The sequence below is a fragment of the Alligator sinensis genome, unplaced genomic scaffold, assembly GCF_000455745.1.
Source record: "Alligator sinensis unplaced genomic scaffold, ASM45574v1 scaffold250_1, whole genome shotgun sequence".
In the NCBI taxonomy this organism is placed as follows: Eukaryota; Metazoa; Chordata; order Crocodylia; family Alligatoridae; genus Alligator; species Alligator sinensis.
Window position 1 is genome coordinate 626,552 of NW_005841888.1, and position 19,573 is coordinate 646,124.

General features: G+C 39.7%; 1 protein-coding gene across 10 annotated transcripts in view; it reads right to left on the bottom strand.

Annotated features, from left to right (window-relative positions):
- The window catches only part of AP4E1 (adaptor related protein complex 4 subunit epsilon 1), a 36,270-nt gene that overhangs the window by 8,663 nt on the left and 8,034 nt on the right, over nucleotides 1–19,573 (bottom strand). For 5 of the 10 annotated variants that reach the window (XR_003092663.1, XM_025197077.1, XM_025197076.1 and 2 more), the window contains exons 3-13: nucleotides 15,830–15,903; nucleotides 10,111–10,232; nucleotides 9,194–9,353; nucleotides 8,502–8,668; nucleotides 7,707–7,780; nucleotides 4,953–5,075; nucleotides 4,746–4,855; nucleotides 4,308–4,447; nucleotides 2,463–2,575; nucleotides 2,205–2,323; nucleotides 193–498 (exon numbers count right to left, since the gene is read on the bottom strand). Coding sequence is in view for 9 of the 10 variants with exons in the window: in XM_025197077.1 (XP_025052862.1) it covers nucleotides 193–498; nucleotides 2,205–2,323; nucleotides 2,463–2,575; nucleotides 4,308–4,447; nucleotides 4,746–4,855; nucleotides 4,953–5,075; nucleotides 7,707–7,780; nucleotides 8,502–8,668; nucleotides 9,194–9,353; nucleotides 10,111–10,232; nucleotides 15,830–15,903 (1,508 nt within the window). In the remaining variant the exon portion in view is untranslated. Of the gene's footprint in view, nucleotides 1–192; nucleotides 499–2,204; nucleotides 2,324–2,462; nucleotides 2,576–4,307; nucleotides 4,448–4,745; nucleotides 4,856–4,952; nucleotides 5,076–7,706; nucleotides 7,781–8,501; nucleotides 8,669–9,193; nucleotides 9,354–10,110; nucleotides 10,233–13,355; nucleotides 13,476–15,829; nucleotides 15,904–19,573 lie in introns of those variants that run through there. The other 5 variants (XM_025197078.1, XM_025197082.1, XM_025197079.1 and 2 more) reach the window with 5 other exon arrangements.

Here is a 19,573-nt window from a genome sequence, read left to right on the forward strand (position 1 = left end):
ATTGTTAACCCAATCACATTAGCTCCCTTTCTGAATGAATAATGGAATCCCAGTGCAACCAGTATCTTAAAAACATCATACTAAGTAAACTGACACATCTGGATCTTCCAACTCCTAACTTCGGAGATGCACATTATTCATGGGACCACAAAAATGTCAGCCTTGTCAGAACACAGGCTGAAGTTACCTTACCACCATATCATTACAGCTAGCATCACGTGGAAGCAAGTTTTTCATCAAATCTTTGTCTTCACAGAGATGTTTTAATTCAAAGGCATATTGCCTCATGCAGGTATCCAGAGAAGTGCTGAATTCCTGGATTAGTTTATCAACTGTTTTAGAGCCACGGTTAAGGGACGCTATTTTGGTGATTGCAGCCATAATCCAGGCTTTGGTTTCAGAAGTAACAAAGGTCTTCTTCAGTAATTTGCACAGTCTGGTCATAATGACTTCTGGATCACCCTCATCATTTATAATATAGGAATACTCCCCCAAAACCTAGAAGTAACAGATATAGTGGACATTTGATTGCACAAGCATGATTTACCAATCTGAAAATTAATATGCAATACCAACATAGTAAAATCTACCTTACGGTTAAAAATAAATAAATAAATAAATAAATAAATAAATATAAGCATGTAACTATTTATAAATTTGGAACTTTACAAGCTATTTTCACATTATATATCCACCTAAAAAAAACCCAAAATATATGCAGTGAAAAGGGACATGACGTCTGCTGGTTTTACTTGCATTAAGCATATGGGCAGATGAGTGAACTGTATCAGGGTAAATGAAGATAAGGGAAAATGAATGAACACACAAGTGAAGCTGTTTTGGTTTATTTTCTACTTGGAATCATAGGATCAATGGACCGGAAGGGACTTGCAAGATCAAGTCTGATCCTCTGCCGTGGGCGGGAAGTTATTGGGCTCAAACAAGTTCAACAAGGTGCTTATCCAGTCTCATCCTGAACACCTCCAAGGATGGCAACTGCACCACCTCTGCTGGAAGTGTTCCAGATTCTGGTAACCCTTATGGAAAAAAGGTTTTTTCTTATGTTCAGCCTACATTTTCCCTCTATTAGCTTGTGTCCATTGGTCCTCATCCTCCCTTGAGATGCCTTCCTGAAGAGTTGCTCCCCTAGATCTTGATGCTCACACCTCGTAGGAGGCTATCAAGTCACCTCTCAGTCTTCTCTTACTCAGACTAAACAAACCCAATTCCTGGAGTCTCTCCTTGTAGGGCCCATCCTCCAGGCCCCTAATCATATGCATGGCCCTTCTTTGTACCCTCTCAAGCTTATCCTTCCTGCAGTGAGGTGCCCAGAACTGGACACAGTACTCCAGCTGTGGCCTCACCAATGCCAAATAGAGAGGGAGAAGCCCCTCCCTGGACTTGGCAACACATCAGCTGATGCACACCAGAGTTTTATTTGCCCTGCTGGCAACCTCAGCAAACTTAGCACAGGATAGAAGCAAAAGCACAATGCAGATACTGTGGAACTGCTGACATGTGGTAAGTTTGCCTCCCCACACCCTAAAATGATCAACTTCAGTGTGTGCTAAAAAACTAACTCATTGCCCTGGAGATCTTCAAGAGGAGACTGGACAGTCACCTTGCTGGGGTCACCTGACCCCAGTTGTCTTTCCTGCCTGATGCAGGGAGCTGGACCCGATGATCTTCCAAGGTCCCTTCCGGCCTTACAATCTATGAATAAGAGAAGACAGCAAAGTCAGAAACTATTCCCTCAAGCCAATGGATACTATCTGCTAGCTGAGAAGATAAAATGCTTTCAGTTCTTCCAAAAAAAGTAAAATCAGCACTTTTGTAAGTAAGCGGCTGATTGAAAACAGTTACCCAATAACTATGCAAGCACAATTAATCAGGTACTTGTTTTCCATTTCAAGTAGAGCCTGGTTGTTTTCTTCTGTGCGAGAGAGAATACTAGGGCAGCAGTTTGGCAGGTCACCATAAGACTGAACATGTGTTTTCATAACTACTTATGGTCTTACTATGGAGAAATTAGAAAGTGACAGGCACCAAAGCAGACAGCTGGCTGAACAGGTTTCAGTGTAATACATGCCTTTTGGAAAATAGAGACTATAATGTTCAAAAAGTTCTCACTTAAAACAAGCTTCCACACATAGTAATTTTATATATAAAATTATATATAAAATAAAAAATCATAGGTATCTTACCCAACTCATAACCTGAAGAAATTTCTGAGGATAAACGGCATCTTCCTCCTCCAATAAACCAAGATATGATTGAACAGCATAAAGCCGTAGCTGCTCATCTTCCTTTTCATCATCAAACCCTGAAAACAAAATGACAACCATTATTTGAAATGTATGCTGCATGTACAATGGAATTCAAAATCAACTTAGAAAAATCAAACTAAATAATTAACTAGGAACACAGAGTTGTTTCTTTACAGTGTCCAGGAAGTTCCTCACCTTCAGCCAGCAGCCTCAAAAAGTTGTTTGGAATATCAGGGTGCATCACATCTCCTCCTATCGAAAACACAGCATTCATAGTCTGGATGAACCACTCATTGGCAGGTGCATATGTGCCCAGAACGTTAAGGGAAGAAATGCTAAACCATATTGGTTTTATTAATTTTTGTATTGAATTTACTTTTACTTACAATCTTAACAGATACAATTTTGAGAATATGCTATTTGTGCAAATAAATGCTTACCATTTAAAGGATTGCCAAGCTAAGGAAAGGTTTGGCACACTTCTCCGAAAGGGTTTCAATATGGAACTGTGAAGAATCTTTGTGGCATGTGTTCTACAAAACCTCGAGTATCTCTCACAGCTGTCCTTCCATATTTAATGTAATCTGCAAATTCCTTGGAATATTGTGGGGTTTCTTTTAAAACAATTATACAATGGTCCAAAGCTGTCTATTTTACTGGGAAAGCTAAGATGCTGCTACAGCATATAGTACTTGGACTGCCAGAGGGAAGTGAATTAACCTCTCATGAGGTCCCTTTCAGCCCTAAACTTCTGTGAATTCGTGTGAACTTAAACCATAATGGCACAGTTAATGCAGAAGTATCAACAGAGAGTGACAGTGTGGAATGCTTTAAATTCACAACAAAGATTATTCCACATTTAATTTCCGAGGGGAGTTATAATACCAGTACATGTTTTACATATACACTGAGCATGTGGGGTTTTGCCTATACGCATTTGCTCTTCTTTTAAAACTGAAAAAGAACAAGTCTAAGTGACTTATTGCCTATAAACAAGTACTACTCTGATATTCAGAATTAGAAATATAGTAAAAGCTGTGTTAACCGGCATTTAAGTAACCGACACTCTACTAACCAAAATTTCCAGCCAGCTGGCCTGACACAGGGATTGGGAGAAGTTCGCATGCGCAGGCCGCTGCCGCCACCCACCACCGTGTGGCCACTGCTCCACATGTGGCCACCACCACCCCTCCCACCTCTGTGCGACCACCACCACCCCTGCCCCAGTCTAGCCGAAAACCTGCCTCAGGTAACCAGTGATTTTATATTATCTGGCATGAGTGGGGTGGAGGGTGCCAGTAACAGAGCTTTTACTGTAAATAGCTTTCCTTAGTGTTCAGTTGCTAACTTCTGGAAGTTTACTCAGGAATAATAGTCTCCCACACTTAACAGAAGCCTCAGCAATACCAAATAAAGTGTTAGTCAGAATTTATTCGTATTGCAAATAGATTTATTGTTGCACTGCAACATACCAGGAACTTCATTTCAGAGAGAGAGAGAGAGAGAGAGGGAGAGAGAGAGAGAGAGAGAGAGAATGACTAGTTATCTAGAGAGAGACTGACTAGTTATCTAGGTATTGTCTTTATATTCTCAGCATACTTAGGGTTTAAAAGTTTACCTTTTTTTACTGTAGGTTGGAATTTTTGCGATCTCTTACCCCGGTGCTTTCTCCACATACGCTGCTAGGAAAATCATTCTTAAAAGCAACAGTGCTGAAGCCTGCACTTAGAGCACTGGAGTCTCTCTTTCCCATACTAAAGAGGACTTTTTTTTTTTTTTTTTTTTTTGGAGTTTTAAGCTCAGGTTTTAATATGAACTTAAAAGATTAATTGCAAATAAAAAACATTCTTAACTTTTCACTTATGGTTCAAATAATGTCAAGACCATTTCTGCAAGTGTTCACTTCTGCTTACCTTTTCCCCCCATTTTAGTATGGCCTTGATGCCCTGTCTAGAAAGGCCACAAAATGTTCTTGGGATTAATGAGAGTCAGCTACATGAGTCAGTTACATGAGTCAGCTTCAGCAAAACAAAAGGATATTTTTCAGCTAATTCAGCAATTTTACTCACTAAGTTGATGATGGTATATTCTTCTTTGCTTTGTTTTAAATAGTCAAGCATCTTCTGAACTATGACAGTTACATTCTGCCCATTGGTAATTCTATAAAGAAGTTCCAATGTCTGAAGAAAAAAAAACATGACCCTAATCAGTCATAGAGGAAAAGTAAATAAAGTGCCAAACTGGATAAAAGACAAATACTGGCATATCCTAAATAAATGTTTTAACAAGGAAATAAGGATGAAAAATGAGAAGAGTTAAAAAACAGAAGTTACATCGGTAAATGCATGCTCTGTGTACTTTTACCTTTAGCATGTGCAACATCAATATGACTTTTATGCCACTGTGTTATAACACTAAGAATTCATAACTACAGTGCAGACATTAGGCCTATTTTGTGGAAATCAAAAATCAACTTACTTCCCTTTTAATAATGGGATCAGGATGGTCTAGACATTCAATTATTGTCATTTGGTGCTGAAGTGCCAGATTAGGATCCTGCTGGATAACATAGGTAAGAGCCTTTAATCCTAGAAAATAAGTTATTACAAAGGGATATGAAAAAAAAGCACAGACACAATTAGATTCAATTCAAAACTTCTTGTTCAGGTGACCAGGTATCCTTACCTAAATATTTCAAGTTAATTTTTGGTGACAAAACAAACTTCCCAATGCATTTGGCAGCCTTCTCAAGCAGATCAGGTTTGGGGTGAATGGTATAAATTGTTTGGACACATTCAAACAAGATGGCTGGGGAAACAACAAAAAAGCAAGTAAATGGCAGTAATTTATAAATGCATAACAAGCATTTTTACAAAACAAGCAGCATACAAGTAACAAAGTTTCAAGGTCAAAGCTTTCTCTAAGAGGGGTACACTCAATGTGTTAAAGCAATCCTACGTGCAATCTCTATGTAGATTTCTGAGATCTTTAAATCACATTGATGTTTTTCAAACAGGTGTTACTCTTTGTACATAAATAAATTTCCTTCCTGCAGGCAAGAAATATCTGTACTGCTTCTGCCATGAAGGTAATTGCACCAAATTAAACAGGTGAAAATTGTGACTGAAAGCAGGCTAGGCAGGGATACGCAGCCATAACTACAGAGGGGAGTTTCAGTTACGGCTTGAAATATGTTCTGTGCTTCGCCACCCAAAAAAGGGAAAATGACATCAAAACAAGATGAATTTTTGTTGCATCTAAAAAAAAAAAAAATTGCTGAAAATTTAGCTGACAGTTCTTGTTAATAATAGTTAGAAGAACAGAGGGTGTCTGACAGGGAGCCAAGTACAGTTTATACAGTTGCATGGATAGATTAGTACAGAATGGCATAGGCAGCAGAGACTTGATTTCTTACTTAGGAACAGGCAGTTCTGTCAACAAACTAGCAAGTCTCTGAAGTCTATCAATGGATTATTAAGTCTTTAGACAGAGCAATGAAGTAAAAACCGATCTGACCATTTATTTTTAGTGCATGTAAATGTGTAAATGGTTTGTGTTGAATAAAGGTCTCCCCATCCAGCATTGTAGCAGACTTACAAGTACAGCTCATTCACTCTAACAAGGACTTGGAGCCTAATTATCTTCCTCCCACTGAAGTTAATAGTTCAGTTCCCATGGACTTGAATGAAAGCAGGACTGAAATCCTGGTTACCTTCTTTTAGAAATATTTTTATTATAAATTCTCAGTTTTTACACAACTTTCCAACCTCAAAGTTTGCTGTAAAACTAACCAACCAAGACACTGGTTGGTGGCCAAGACTAGACTGTGTGGAGGCCTAAAGAAAGCAAAAGGGTAATTTACTCATTTTCAGAAAGACTCAACATCATCATATAGGCATCAACAGCAGTTAAGAAGTCATGATGAATTACTGAGGTTATCCACTATTAGTATGGGCAAAGGGAGAAAAGATCAGACATAATTCAGGGATTTCAAACCATGTCAACAATTTGCATGTTTTTGCCAAATCTCATTTAGGCTAAAATTTATTGGCTGGGTGATAGACCTGAATCTATTGATTTTTAGCCACTGAAAAGCTAAGCCTGAGAAAGGTATGTGTGCTAACTTGTCTGCAACAAGCCAAGAATGTCCAAAAAGTATGGATTTCAGCATTTAACAGAACTGGCTATTTTCCAAGAACATAACTTAACGGATTTACATTTTTGCATAGGGAGGCATCATCAATTCTTCAGCACTTTACAAAACAACTGACAAACATGAATGGAGGAATGCACATAAAACTTTCTCTGTATACATTTCACTGAGTGCTAATATGAACATTTTCACATATGGTCATCCACTTTGATCTCCAGAGTATTTAACACTCAGCATTAGGAATCCAATTTCCTCTCACTGTACAAAGGATTTATGTACATTTATAGTCTTGGGAACTCCATTTATAAATTCTACATATATTTTAAGACAGCAAACCTATTTAGCCATTTTCAAAATCAACTCTTAAATTTACCTATTTAACTAATGTGTGTATGCTAGTACTTTTAATAGTTTAGTTTCAAAACCATGAAACACTATATCATTTACAATGAGAGATGCCATTCCATTTTTAATTCAATGTTCTAAAACCTTAGACATTTATGCTTAACAGGGAAAAACCCCAAAGATGCACATTTTAAAACAATACTTTCAGTCTTGTTAAAGTATCTCCTGTTTGTTCTGCTCTATTGTCAGATGTCTTCTGCCCTCCCCCACAAACTGGAAATTACATTATCATGGCTGTTTGCAAGAGTTATAAGTCAACAGCAGTGCCATATGGCAACACATCTTTCCATATGTAATACCAATGAACTCTGGAAATATATTAACTGGTGCTACAGGGTAAGTCAAAGGATCACAAATGAATCTGTAAAAGAAGCAGATGTCTCGCATCCTCCCTTTTTTTGCTATATGTCTCAACAACAGATTATGTAGACAATTAAAAAAAAAAAAAGAAACTGAAGTCCAGCATTGTTCTTTCTGACAAAGGAAAGCATCACCATTTCTATTTTAAAATTAGGTACTATAACCAAGATCACTGTACAGTAGGTGTTCACACCAAGCATACAACCTTGCATATTTGAAGGCAAGATGAACCCTACTATAACTTGGAGGACTTCCATATTATACTCATCTATTTGAAAATGAGCCAAGTTTGAGCCCAATTTCAGATGTTCCCTATTAACACAAATGTCTACTTCAATACATTTCTGTATATATTTTGAAATGCTGTAATTTTCATGCTTTGCAGGTCACCAGTCACAACAGCCAAATTCAGTCATTTATCAGATTATTTAACCATATTTGTTTGTCTGTGTCAACAGTACTGTGTATATCTCTCCTTATAATTTTAATTTCGCTCTTAAGTATAATATATTCTCACTCACCATATGTAATATTATGATTTATTTCTGCTCTTCTCAAAGATTCATCCAGAACATCATACATCAATTCACTTGTCCTGTTACAAAATATTTTTTTCCATTAAAAATATGTAATTTGATTTGAAGCACATTAAATAATTGTATAAATACACCTGTGGGGCCTGGTCTGGGAAGCAAAACCAAACACCACACATGCAAGTGCTCCATAGGACTCCAACAAGAATATTTACATGAAGAAATTCTCATTAGAGCAAGGGCTCAATAACCTGGACTGAAATGGCATCTCAACAGATATTCTCTCTTTTAATTTGAAAGTATCTACTATATTATGAAGAATATAGTGAAGATATACTATATACTATTTTATGTAGTCTTCACGGTAAAAACACTTCCTTGACTGCTCAAAACAAAAGTTTATTTTGCTTACCAAATGGAAAAGAAAGCACAGACAATCTAAATCGTCACTATCTTTACTCTGGCTTTTCCCTTTGGTCTTCTGCTAACCTAATAAATAGAGGTTCTAACTAAGTGACTCTCAATGCACCCCTTCACATTCAGTTGCCTAGCCCACAGAGAAATAGGGAAACAAACTAAGCACAGCCACTTTTCAGTAAATCTGAAACCCTAGATCGGTATTTGTTATAAGAGAAAAAATGTTAAACCTCTCATACTTCACACGTTTCTTTCACTTTTCTTCATGAAAGAAAGTAAAATTCGTCATGAGTCATCACATAATAATGATTCACAGTGTATTCTTACCACTTTCAAAGACTTTGTTACATAAAAAAACCTGGTTACCTTGGATCATCTTTTCCTAGCAGCCCCAGTATTCTTAAGAGCTGAATCTGTAACCATGGTGCTGGTACACTGTGGTAATTGAAGTCTATGGGAAGCTTTCCTCCCACTACCTGCTTTAGAATGGTTACAAAGCTCTCTGTTAAGTCCTTATATCCAGATGAGTTTTCCTAGACAAAGGAAAAAAAACAAAACATGCAACTGTTCTAAATATGACATCTCAAACACAACATAAACACAGCCTAAGTGAATACAAATTTCCTAGCCAAAACTACTCAATTAATTGGTCTATTACCTAACTCATCTCTTCTCCCTCTCATACACTAATGTGAAGTTTTGTAAAACCATGGCTGAAGGCACTGCTCTTGTGGTGGAAAAATACGCATGAAAAAAAACATACCTCAGTGTAACTGTTAATACATTAAAAATATAAACATTTGACTTAAGAACAAAAGCCAGGGATAGAAAGATACTGAGAACTAGTGTTAGGCAGTGCACCTAGCAGGACTGTCAGAAATTTAAAACACAGACAATTTTTGGAATTTACATAAATGATAAATGTTTCATCAACTCTGCTCTTATTTTTCTGGAAGATTTTAAATAAGATTTTTCTACTGATCAGTTTTACAGACAAGGACACATTTTTTTTTTAAAACAGTTTACAAGTTCTGCTGGACTTCTATTTTTTAGTTTACCTTAATCATTTGAAGATAAATGTGCAAAGAGGCAGCCATAACTCCAACATCTCTGTCACACAGGGCTTTCCGGAACTTGTCGTGGATGTGCTGGACTTGGTTGGGAGCAATGAGATAGAACTTATACAGAGCTTGCACAGCCTTCCTTCGGATAATTTCCCTATGAAGAAAAAACAGATGTTGTTTTAAGATCAACCAACTCAAACCTTTATTTAACCTTTAATTTTTGTCTCTATATTTAAGTATTTTAGGTACTTGACTCTTATGAAAAACACCAATATTGTACCATTTTCCATTTCTGCAGCTAATAAAATAAATCAGGTTTCATAACATATTTCAGGTAGACAAGTTTTACAGCTAAGGAACAGAAAAAGAGATGAAGTGACTTGGCAAAGCCCACATGGTCAATTTGTGGCAGAGCAAGTTTAGCAGTTAGACAGTCTGATAGTTCAGCATATCCACTATGCTGGCATTCTATTTTCACATATATGGAATGTTATAAACTAGTTGGTTTGATAATCAAAGTGGCTGCATTTGCTGCTCACCATCTTCAAATGGGACATGTGCATTCTCAGCTTATCTAAAATCAGGCACAGATCTGCCACTGATGCAATGAATACCAAGGGTCCAATTTGTTACTCCATTTTACAGCAAGCACTTTTCAGTCCCATACATTTCCTAGAAGTATCTACACACATACAAATTACATGATATTTAATCATCAACAATAGTTATGCAAAACTGGAGACTTATCATTATGCACTCAACAGTGTGTAAACTAAAGAGAGAAAAGACGTACAATAGCAAAATTAGGAAAGGCACAAACTTGTGATTAGCTGCTGGAGAAGCAGTCATTCGCAAGAGAAAGCCTTTGTGAGATCACAGCACAGTCTGAAATCCTATGAGCAACTACCTACTTGGAATGCTGAAGCTTATCTTCTATGAGGGGAAGAACAGCTGGAATCATTTCCCGTGGAAAGATCTGGCTGACAACAGTTAGCGCCATGCATACCTCAACCAAGTTAGTGCTCTGCAAGTCCTGTCACAGAAAGCAAAACAACAAAACGCTCATTTCTAAAGTTAAATAATGGGAAATTTACACTTCACACTAAGATTGAAGGAGAGAAAGTCCCATAGCTGTGCTAAACTCTGCAGCAACCATCTCTGAAGTCTTGTCAAGGGTTTTTTTCATTTTTTCTATCAATCTTCATTTATTTAGGACTAATTATCTAAAACAACTAATGTCAGCGAGTTCAAGCAGCTCCAGAACAGTGGTGGCAATGAGCACGTATAGATCTTCCACTTTCAATTTGACTGGCCACAAGCACTGAAAATTAGTTACTGGTTCTCTTCGTTGGACTACTATATCACCAACCAAACAGACCCAGTAAGACTTGGGTCAGTGAAGCAAAGAAATACTTTAATAAGCCAGGAGTTTTGGAAATGCACCTTAGAATCAAAACACTTAAATATAAACCTGTGCCAGTTCTTTAAGAGAAATCAGAATATTCTGTTCTGGGTTTTTGGTTGTAGCCATGTTGGTCTAAAGACATAGGCAGGCAAGGTTCTTTGAGTAGATGTGGTATCTTTTATTAGACCAACTGAGTAGTTGGAAAAAAGTTCTTAGCAAGCTTTCAGGTGCAGTCACCCTTCGTCAGACATAGGAAGTCTCTGCTGTTCTGAGACTCCAAGGAATGAAAGAAGCTAAAAGCGTGACAGGATGTCAGTGAGAATGTAAATAGGCAGAAATTAGGAAAACAAAAGGTAAAGCAGGGAAGGGTGGGGTGAGGGGAGGCAGGATAAAAAAAGCCAAAAGGTGAGTAAGGGAGACTCTACAGTACTGGTAATTCAAGGTAGGAAAGAGGCTGCCTGTGAAAAAGGAAATGGCTGGAATTAGGAAGACAAAGGGCAGAAAAGGAGGGTGGGAGGTGGGGAAGGAAAAGTGTAAGAGGTCAGGTCTGGCAGGTATCTGGTGAATCAGATGGAAGGCAGGTTGTAATGTGTCATAAATCCAATGTCTATATTGAGTCCCTGATTTTTTGTATCCAGTAGATTTATGAAGTGAAGTTTGTAGGCTTGTCTACTAAAGGTGTTTTGTAAGTTCCCTTTGAGGATCAGAACTGAGAGATCTGTTTCTCCTACATATTTTCCATCAGGGCATTTGGTACGCTGGATGAGATGTATAACATTTCTGGAGGTGCAGGTATAAGATCCAGGAATGGTGATGGATCTGCTGTGGGGTGTAGCTGTTGTGGGGGTGGTGGAGATGTGTTCGCAGGTTTTGCATTTCTTGTCCTGGCATAGTCTGGATCCACTGGGTGTGGCTTGGGTAGGGAGTTTGCTTCTGGTGATGAGGTTAGCAAGGTTCAGTGCTTTTATAAAGGCTAGGGTGGGTGGTTCTGGAAAGATCTCTCTAAGAATTGGGTCATCTTCTAGTATGGGCTGCAACTGTTTAAGGATTTTCCGTGTAGGTTCCAGAGAAGGGTGATATGTCATATAATTAGTGGTGTGAGATTTGTGGGTATTTTCTTTTTGTACTGCAGCAAATTTTCACACAGTATACGGGTGGCTCTTTCAAAAGTGCAATCTCTCTCTCTGGAGGAATGTCCTTGTTGGCTGAAGGCCCTTTTGAGATTTGTGAGGTGGCGATCACAGGTATTCTCCTTGGGGCAAATTCAGTGATATCGGAGAGCTTGCCGGTAAATTACAGCATTCTTGGTGTGCTTAGGGTGGTTGCTGGTTCTGTGCAGATATGTATGTCAGCCCATGGGTTTCTTACACATGGTGGTTTGAATTTAATCCTCTTGGATATTGATCATGGCGTCCAAAAAGGAAATGCTGTTGTTAAAGTATTCAAGCGATAGTCTGATGGAGGGGCAATGATTGTTGAATTTTTGGTGGAAATCAGAGACTGCAGGGTTTGGGTCCAAATGACGATGTCATCTATGTATCTCAGGTATAGTAAAGGTTTGATGGCACAGTTCTTGAGGAATTATTCTAGGTGGGCCATAAAAAGACTGGTATATTGTGGGCCCATTTCGGTGCCCACAGCTGTGCCCATGGTCTGTAGGATGCATTGGCTGTTGAAACTGAAATTGTTGTGTGTCTGGATAAAGTATATGTGTTTAGTGATATCCTGAGATCTGTACTCCGAGTTGTAATCTTGTTCTTGTAAATATATGAGGCAGGCCTGGATGCCATCCTGGTGTGGGATGTTGGTGTATAAGCTAGTGACACCCATGGTGGCTAGGAGGGTATTGCTGGGAAAGTAGTCTATGTTTTTGAGTTTTTGCAGGAAGTCTTTTGAGTCTTGGATGAAACTTGGTCTTTGGGTGACGAGCAGTTTTAAGATGGATTCAACAAAACCTGATATTTCTTCCATTAGGGTTCCATGGTTTGAAATGATAGCTCTGTCAGGGTTTCCTCGTTTGTGGATTTTAGGGAGTAGGTAAAAAGTCCTTGGATTAGGTAGCAGAGAGATCAGGGTCTGAAGATTTTCATATAGTTCCGATGGAAATGATGTAATGGTGGTTTTGAGGAGGAAAGGGGAGTTGGATTTTCCTCTAGTTTTTTATAGTAGGTAGTGTCAGAGAGTTGTCTGTTGGCTTCTTTTATGTAGTCTTCACGGTTAAGAATAACTATAGCTCCTCCTTTATCTGCTGGTTTTATTACTATTTGGTGGTTGGATCTTAGAGATTCTATGGCCCCTCTTTCTGAGAGGGAGAGGTTCTTATAGTGGTGTTTGTTGTTGAGTATTTTGTTGTTCATTCTTTCTCTGAAGCAGTCAATGTAGCAATTGAGGTTTAAATTTTGTCCACTGTTAGGTGTCCTATCTGAGCGGTTTGGGGATTTTTTGGCATAGATTTTTTAATCAATGTTGTCACCGGATGAATTAGTGTTGAAGGTGGATTCCTTTTGGTTGTAGCAATATTCCTTTAGATGGAAGCGTCAAAAAAATTCTTCTAGCTCTCCACATTGTAGTATCTTCTTTGGTTGTTTTCTGGACAGAAATTAAGGCCTTTGGAGAGGACAGATTTTTCAGCTTTGCTAAGTGTGCGCGTATCCTCTCCAAAGGCCTTAATTTAAGGAGAAACCAAACAACAACTGTGCACAAGAATGAACGCATACCGAAAATCTGTCAAAGACAAGAATACCCCGTTACCTGTGGGGGCAGATTTCTCACAAGACAATCACTCCCTCTCCGATGTCTCAGTTCTGATCCCCAAAAGGGAACTTACAAAACACCTTTAGTAGACGAGCCTACGAACTTCACTTCATAAATCTACCGGATACAAAAAAAATCATGGACTCAATATAGACATTCGATTTATGACACATTACATAAATGCCTTCCATCTGATTCACCAGATACCTGCACACCTGACCTCTGGCAGACAAGGTTCCTTGGGTGAATTTGATATCTTTTATTAGTCCTGATCCTCAAGGGAAACTTACACAACACTTCCCAGAGACGAGCCTATGAACTCCATTTCATCAACCTGCTGGATACTAGAGATCATGGACTAAACATAGACATTGGATTTTTGATACATTATAATCTGCCTGGCAACTGACTCCCCAGCCCAGCCTCTGGCTTCTTTACTTTTCATTCCATCCAGGAAGAGCACACACCAACTGCTGCAGCTTCCCTAGCCTGACGAAGGGTTTTTGAACCCGAAAGCTTGCTTAATAACTATTCTCCAACTATTTGGGTTGGTCTAATAAAAGATATCAAATTCACCCAAGGAACCTTGTCTGCCTATGTCCTTAGACCAACATGGCTACAACCTACACCCCTGCAGACCTGACCTCTTACACTCTTCTTTCCCCACCTCCCACCCTCCTTTTCTGCCCTTTGTCTTCCTAATTCCAGCCATTTCCTTTTTCACAGGCAGCCTTTTTTCTACCTTGAATTACCAGTACTGTAGAGTCTCCCTTACTCACCTTTGGCTTTTTTTCCCTTGCCTCCCCTCACCCCACCCTTCCCTGCTTACCTTTTGTTTTCCTAATTTCTACCTATTTACATTCTCACTAACATCCTGTCACACTTTTAGCTTCTCTCATTCCTTGGTGTCTCAGAACAGCATAGATTTCCTATGCCTGAAGAAGGCTAACTGTGCCCGAAAGCTTGCTAAGAACTTTTTTCCAACTACTAAGTTTGTCTAATAAAAGATACCACATCTACTCAAAGACCCTTGCCTGCCAATATTCTGTTCTGGTTTTTGCTCATGCTTTCCATGCTGCATTAGTAACAAAAATAGGTCTCCTGACAGCCCTCTCCTTGAATGGCACTGACATTTTAAAGGCTGCATCCAGATGTTCATTCTATCAGAAAAAAAATCTTCTAGTAGAAAAAAGAGCCTGCAAGCTGGACTTTACAGGCTGTCCAGCAGCACTACAGCGCTGCTCCCTTGGCTACTCCCACCCTTCTGGGAGCCCATTAACTAACAGTCTGTCCTCTCCCCTGGGAAGGGGGTAGGCTGCTAAAAAGAAGCAGTTGCCACAGCCAGCCACAGAGGGTTCCATGTCCTGGTTTACCCACTGGAGAACAGTCCCACTCCTTGCACTCCTCTGACCCAAAGGAGTGCAAGGAGGAAGGGCCTTGCTGCAGGGGCACAGAGCCTGTCTCATCCTGCGCTGCCCCAGAGCAGTGTAGGCAGCAATTTAAAAGCCAGAGGGGCAAGAGACAACCATGCAGAGACTTTCCCCACCCAGCTGTTGACTACCCCTTGCTGCCCCATCAAGCGGGCAGGGCAGCAATTTAAAAGCCAGAGCCCGAGACCCAGCTGCTGCTGGCTTTTATCTCTCTGCCCCACCACTCAGCTGGGCAAGGAGGCAGCAAAGGGAAGCCAATGGGAGCAGGAAAAGCCGCCTGTCTCGTACTGAAACTGGGGACTGCCCAGGTTGGGAAAAAGGGAGTAATGGCTGCTGCTCCCCACACCTCTTCATCTACAGCAGAGAGAAGGGGGCAGAGCAGCTACCCCTATACCTTCTCAAGACCAAGGTGACCCTAGCAGTTGCATTTGCTCCAGGAAAAAAGCCTGAACGTCTGTACATTTCTGATGTCTACCAGTAAAAACAAAACAATTCTCCCCGACTGAAACTGAACAACTGCACCTAGCCAAAGTAACCAAAAAGGTGTCACTGCACAGTGACCATAACCTGGGAGCATTTTTTGTGATGAAAATTTTTGTGATGAAAAAAGTTTGACTAATGTAAAATATTCTGCATCCTCAACAACTGAGTTAAGAACCTGATGCATCTCCCACTGGAGTCAAAGCTTTTCTACTACCTTCAACAGGAACTGGACAGTACTCAAAATGAGGAATTAAAAAGCTTTTCAGCACTAAAACAATGAATTCAAGAAACAATTACCCACTGCAAGGCATGATAACCATGCAGATCTTACAGAAGAATGAAAGAATACAGGAGCAAGTAAGCTCAAATATAGAACTGTCAACAGTGTATATAAAAATATCTGTTTTGGCAAAATAAAAATCTGACATATTTTGCTATATCCATTTTTTATGACTTTTTTTATAGTCATTTTCCTTACTCCATTGCTAGCTGATAAAGGAACACGAGACTTGCCAGCTTTAGTGTAGTATTTACCTCCAATCACTTAAAAAAACCTACCTTCACAACTGTGTTAACAAGCAGAAGCAACAATTCATGATTTTCATGGAGAAACAAAGAAACAGCCAAGTAACCTACAACAGAAAACAGTCATCAACACTCCCATGTAATAAGTAATTTAAAAAAAACTTTTAATAGAGAACACCACAGGAATCAACTCAAATCATGGGCAAAAATATCTAGTTACATTAACTTCAGCTTACATCCCAATGGTAAAAATAGCAGTTTTTGCAACCTCGTTGCTTGGAGATATTTAGGTTGTTGTTCTATGTTCAAAAAAGATAGAAGCAAAACCAACTAGCTATGTCCACAGTTAAGAGGAATCTATAAATTTAGACTTAAAACTTACGGCAATTTGGGCAGCAGTGACCAGAAGATGACTGAATTTAGGATCCCAAGGAAAGGAAGATCAGCCGAGTAAGGGCTTCAGAAAAGCACACCGACTCACTCAGGGAACTGATGAACAGGATCCCATGGGAGGCCAGTCTGAGTCCAGGAGACCTGGCTGTATTTTAAAGAAACCTTCCTGAGGGTGCAGGAATTAATCATCCCAATGCACATGGAAACTAGCAAGCATGGCAGAAGACCAACTTGGCTTAGCAGGGAACTCTTCAGTGAGCTAGAACACACAATGGAAGCTTACAAAAGTGGAAACTTGAACAAACTAGGAAGGAGCACAAGAGTATTGCTCAGGCATCCAGGGATAAATCAGGAAGGCCAAAGTGCAACTGGAGTTGCTGCTAGCAAGGGATGTGAAGGGTAACAAGAAGGATTTCTACAAGTATACCAGCAATAAGAGGAAGATCAGGGAAAATGCGGGTTCCTTCCTGAATGTGGGAGGCAACCTAGTGACAGATGAGGAAGAAAAGGCTAAAGTACTCAATGCCTTGTTCACCTCAATCTTCACAGGCAAGGTCAGCTCCCAGATGACTGCACCAGGCAGAACAGTTTGGGGAGAAGGTGAGCAGCCAACAGTAGAGAAAAAACAGGTTAGGGACTACTTAGAAAAGCTGGACATGTACAAGACCACAGGGCCAGACAGGATGCATCCAAGAGTGCTGAGGGAGTTGGCTGATGTGACTGCAGAGCTGCTGGCCATCATCTTTGAAAACTTACAATGATCAGGGGAGGTCCCAGACAACTGAAAAAGGGAAAATATAGTGCCCATCTTTAACAAAAGGAAGGAGGATCCAGGGAACTACAGACCAGTCAGCCTCACCTCAGTCCCTAGAAAAATCATGGAGCAGGTCCTCAAGGAATCCATTTCTAATCAAGTAGAGAAGAAGATTGTTAGGAACGGGTAGCATGAATTCAACAAGTCATATCTGACCAACCTGATTGCCTTCTATGATGCAATAACTGGCTCTGTGGATGCAGGGACAGCAGTGGATGTGATATACCTGGACTTTAACAAGGCTTTTAATACGGTCTCCTACAACATTCTTGCAAGAAGCTAAGGAGGTACAGGTTGGATGAGAGTGTAAGGCGGGACCTAGAAACCTCTACTCAGAGACAATAAGAAGAAGAGAATGCTATGTGAAAAATGCCCATCTGCAATGATAAGGAGGAGACAGTCTCGGATAAAGGGGGCTTGAAAACAAAAGACGAAACAGAGTACTGGGTTAAAGGGCTCATTAAAATACTAAAAATCACACCCCTAGGTGGGGAAAAAGTATGCTAATGAAACACACGTGTATGTAAATGAGATACATGGCTAAAACACAGGTATAGAGACATGCTCAGTAAAGAACTTCTTGCGTCACACACTTATAACCAATCATCAAACAAGCACACTTGCGAATGCTTGAAAACTCCTGTATAAAAGATGCTTAGAAATAGTGATCTGGTGTGCTTGTTACGTGAAATTATTCCGCTTGCACCTTGTATTGCTAGCAATAAATCTTTATACTTTCACCCCTGGTATCTTTATTGGCTTTTGCATACCGGGCACGATCCCAGACTTGAGCTGGGGCTCAACACTGCCTCTAAATTGACAGCCAAAAATTGTCACATTCAGTTAAAAGTCATGAACCAGCATCTTCAACCAAGGGTTGATATAAACTTGGCCAACTCATCTCCTTACTTCCCTAACTCTCAAACTCTTCCTATAAACATGTAAAACATTTGGTTAGAAGGTATGGCAGACCTCAAAGAAATAATTCTTAGTTTCTCAAAAATTAATAAATATGCCAAAGGACAGTCTCACACCCCTGTATGTAGTATGGCACATGCATAACAGCACCTTATAATCGATACTGTCCAAGACCGCTTTGATATATAATATCAGCATAGACACATAGGGGCCAAATTCCATTCTATTCAATATAGTAGGCATTGAAATGGACTTAGGCACCTACCATATTTACTCAAATATAAGATGGCTCTGAATATAAGATGACCTCCCAATAATTAGATTCTATATATGGAAAATTTATAAATGTATTATAATTTTCCAGGTGTAGAATCTAATTATAAGAGGTTTGCCTTGAATTTGTCTCCCTTCCACTGCTACAGCAAGGAAAATAAATCTGGGGGGATCAAGTGGTCCCCTTGCCCTCTGCCCCCCCCAACTTCTTCCCCCTACAGCCCCTTCCCCCGCTTACTGTCAGACCCTGCTCTCCCTGAGCATATTGAAGTGAGAGGCAAATTTGAAAACACTGACTGAAATAAACATGCCTGCAGTAATTTGCATATAGGCAATTTACTAAGGGTACCCATAGATTTATTTCATCCAGATTTGATGCATTTTACCTTTCTTGAAACTGTGGCGAGTTTTAGCACAGATATTCCATAAACACACTCTTAAACAGCACTTTTGCACTTACTTATATGTAGTAAAAAGTATACGTGACATTAGTCTAAAGCAGTGGTTTTCAATCTTTTTTTTTTATTTGTGGACCCCTAAAATTTTTCAAATGCAGCTGCAGACCCCTTTGAAAATTTCAAATGCAGCTACAGACTCCTCTGAATCATAAATGTGGGTATTCACACACTTTTGATTCATTATAGTCATCTTTCACAGACCCTTTAGATACAGTCTGCAGACCCCCGCGGGTCTATGGACCACAGGTTGAAATCCCCTGGTCTAATACTAAAGCCAAAAGGCTCATGATTTACCATATAACTTATTGAGATGGCCCCCTGCAAAGTCAACAGTGTTTCAAGCCATGGTGACCCCATAGCTCAGCACTGCTCAGTGGATGTGTGTACTCCAGAGGCCCCCACAAAAGATCCATGTGCTAATTAGCCCTTCACTCATGACTTGAACTGGATGTCCTTGTCACAAGTCCTGGGATCCTGCAAAAATGTAAATGCAGATAAGGCACAGGGCAATCTGATCCAGCTCCACATTAATCATAGGTGACAGGCTGAGAGAGGTGTGGTGGCCAGAACCAGAGGGGCTACTATCATGAGCAATAAATATATGCTTTTGGAGGCATTTAGGCAATTGTATAAGCAGTTAAGATTAGCTAATGCAAAACTTGCAAGTTTGCAACCTGCAAGTGGAATTCGTCTGTCACAATTTAACCAAAGTGTTGACTCTAACTGTTTGCACTGATCATGGGACCACTGATCCCCAAAAATAAGCAGAGCTACAAGATTAGCTGATCTAACAGGTTTTTTAAAGGTCAAACCATAACAAGATCAGACCACCTAATATAATTAGCACATTCCAAGGAATCCAGGAATAAGAAACTAAGGGCAGAGTGATGCTAATTTCAAACCTCAAAGTAATGTGGTGTA